The 3,117-nt window shown below is 49.1% G+C and overlaps 1 protein-coding gene across 1 annotated transcript; it reads left to right on the top strand.

Moving 5' to 3' along the window:
- On the top strand, positions 1-2,683 carry sowahd (sosondowah ankyrin repeat domain family d). Its single transcript, XM_078547609.1, has one exon. It carries the CDS (start codon positions 697-699, stop codon positions 1,864-1,866), a length of 1,170 nt encoding a protein of 389 aa, XP_078403735.1. The 5' UTR covers positions 1-696; the 3' UTR covers positions 1,867-2,683.
- Positions 2,684-3,117: the final 434 nt, after the last annotated feature.

Raw genomic sequence — 3,117 nt, 5'->3', positions numbered from 1 at the left:
GTCCAGTTACTTTATTTCAAATCAATTGATCCTTTCGGCTCAATTCATAGATGTTGCAATCAGAGCTACATTTGTACCAAGTCTTCGCTATAGTCTTCTGAGCTTTCGATTTGATGTTATTTAAAATAGAGGAGAGTGTCTGATCGTTCTATGATCTGTTGGTGGTGCAGTGGAGATGTATTTTAAAGTTACTTCCTAATTCGAACACTGCACGTGTGGGTTTTTTTATATATATATTTACGAAATTTCTATTCTGCTTTTGCAACTACTGACAGAAACGAAAACTCGTGACTGAGTTCCACTTTAAGAGTCGACGCAGCAGATTATTTTAAACCTATTTATCAGCACCGGGTAAACTCCGAAGCCAAGTCTGTAGCAAAATAGGTTGGGGCCAGATCAGGAGCAGTGAAACACTCCCTACGTTGAGAGACAAAGGTCGGTCCAGATGCTGCCTGTCTAATTCAGAGACGTAAAGGAGAACACGGGGGACAATCCGAATGTCAGACTAGAATTCGGTTGGTGCCACACTGGGTGTATACATTTTATATATATATATATATACACCATGGAAAGTCCACGGGGGCGTGGCACGTAAAGGCACAAGTTAGGGCAGCAGCATTGCTGGTTTGTGTATCAGTTCATCTCTGAGCGTGGACTTTGCTACCAGGAAGAGAGAACAGGGGGAAGGAGCTGGACATGTTTGAGAAGCTCGGGGAGATGAGCCACAGCCGGTTGCTGGCGGCGCCCAGTCCAGGTGCCTCTTACCGCCCGGCGGGAGATACGCCGACCGTCCCGGATTGCGCCGGGAGCCTCTGTCCGCCCAAGGACAGCAACTTGCTGACCTACGGCTCGGTCCTGGAGAACGTGAACCGCTTGTCCCACCTCTTGGGCCGCTTCTTGGAGACGGCGGAAAATTCCGAGAGACGCAACGGCTTCAAGGGCGCAATCGGCGCAAACCCGGCGGCCGACCGTCCGCCGGCGGGGGCCCGGACCCCGGGAGGGACATTCCCGAACAGGAGCAGACAGGCTGAGGTTCACCTGGGGTCCAGCCGATCGTTGAGGAAGCGGGAGAATTTCGGGCGCGACAGCGGCGTAAGTGCGGCGGAACCGGCCTCGCCCGGCGCAAGGAAGAGATGCCTGAAGGAGCTGATGCGCCGCAATGGCTGGGACGGCTTCGGCGGCATGTGGAGCGCGGGCAGCAGCCGGAAAAGCGGGGAGAGGGAGCAGGAGGTGGGCGACAGGGGCTCCCTGTCCTCCTCGGACACCGACCAGTCGGCCGGCTCCTCGGGAGTGGCCCTGGAGCCCCGGGAACACGAGTGGATGCTGGCGGTGGCGGCCGGGGACTGGGAGACGATGGAGGCTCTGCTGCTCCAGGAGCCCAGCCTGCTCAACAAGAAGGACTTTGTGAGCGGCCTCACCGCCGCTCACTGGCTGGCCAAGCAGGGCAAGGACGAGGCGCTGATGAAGCTGGTCCGCCTGGCGGAAAGTCGGCGCTGGCCGCTCGACCTGAACGCCAAGGCGGGCGGCGGGGGTTACACCGCCCTGCACCTGGCGGCTATGCAAGGCCACCCGATGGTCATCAAGCTGCTGGTGGGCGCCTACAACGCCGATGTGGACATCCGCGACTACCGGGGCCGGAAAGCCTGGCAGTACCTGGGCAGCCAGGCACCCAGCCAACTCCGGCAGCTGGCCGGAGCTCAGGAGGAACCGCCGCAGCCGCCCCCCAAACAAACTCCCCTCCCAGCAGCCGAGGATGAAGTGGACAGCCCAGTCAAAAAACTCGACTTCTCCATAATAGCCTCAATACACAGATTCCTTAAACCATCCGCCTGGCTGCGGACAATAAAAGAAGCTGACAATAGATAAAACCCTGCAGGCAATAATAGACTGAACCCCTGGGGTGTGTGGGTGTGTGTGTGTGTGATCAACCGGAATTGCTCACATTTTTACTATTTTAAGAGTCTTGCCCCAAGATTATTTCATATTTTGTGCTCTGGTTTTTGGAACGTTTGCATTTCATTTTAGATAAAAACAAAAAAAATTGCGGATGCTGGAAATCCAAAACAAAAAACAGAGACACTTTTTTTTTGTTTTGCATTTCATTTTAGTCGTTCCCCTTAAAGGAAATTCCCCCCCCCCTTTTTTCAAACGGCGAATGTATTCAGGAAAGCCCCATTTGTGTTCTAACCTATGCGGGGGAATCATTGCAAAATGTGCATTACAATCTCTCAAACACCATACCGTGGAGATGTCACTGGAGTTTAGGAGTAACACCGCATTAGAAATATCGTTGCGCTGCTTTTTTGATTCTTAAAAGTAGTCACCAGAAATGGCTCGGTTTGATAATATGTTTATATGTGTATAATATATTTATGTGCATAATAGGCATATGTCGGTATGTGATGCCATCAGAAACAAATGATGGAACAGGTCACAAAGATGGAAGATTATTTTTTGTCTTTGACCAATATGTCCTAAACTTGCATTTCAGTATCATTTTCAAAATATGGTTCAGTTAAAGTTCGGGTGATAAGAACATATTTGTGCAAGGCATGTGTGGATTTGGACACTCTGCCTCAATTGAGACCGGTTATTACTGTGGAAATACTGTCTGTGCCATTTGTGTTGTTTCTGTAATTTGTATAAAGATCAGTCAATAAAAATAACCAGGTACGGAGATCAAAAATACCAGACATTATGAGAAGTGCTTTTTTTCTTTGTGAGTTGTAAACTTGAATTTGTCTTCATGGTAATGCTTAAAAAATAACTTTTCAAGTGGTGCAGATTGTTACTGATTTTCAACATATGTTGTGAAAAACTAGTGTATTCATGCAAATCAACTAATGAACTATATTTAAATGTGTTCAGCATGAGTATGTACTCCTCTTCTGCATATCCCACAGCTTTTTGCTCTGAATTTTGTCTTCAGGCATTTCAGACCATAAACATAGCCTCCAGTTACCTTACAACAGTGGTTGAGTATTCCAGTGTCTGAAGGGTTGGGGGAATGGCTTGACTTGTTGCATGTTGAACCTTCATTAGAACAGAGTTCTGATAAGGGAGTTTGCTCCTGAATGTTGACCTTTTTCTGGGACTGATGCACTTAGTACGTTTCCA

The sequence above is a fragment of the Cetorhinus maximus genome, chromosome 8 (assembly GCF_964194155.1).
Source record: "Cetorhinus maximus chromosome 8, sCetMax3.hap1.1, whole genome shotgun sequence".
NCBI lineage: Eukaryota > Metazoa > Chordata > Chondrichthyes > Lamniformes > Cetorhinidae > Cetorhinus > Cetorhinus maximus.
The sequence above is the reverse complement of the archived record's forward strand: the minus strand, read 5'-3'. Positions and strand labels throughout refer to the sequence as shown.

Bases quoted from the DNA above. Each gene is read 5' to 3' on its own strand.
- sowahd (XM_078547609.1), top strand. From the start codon at position 697: ATGTTTGAGAAGCTCGGGGAGATGAGCCACAGCCGGTTGCTGGCGGCG.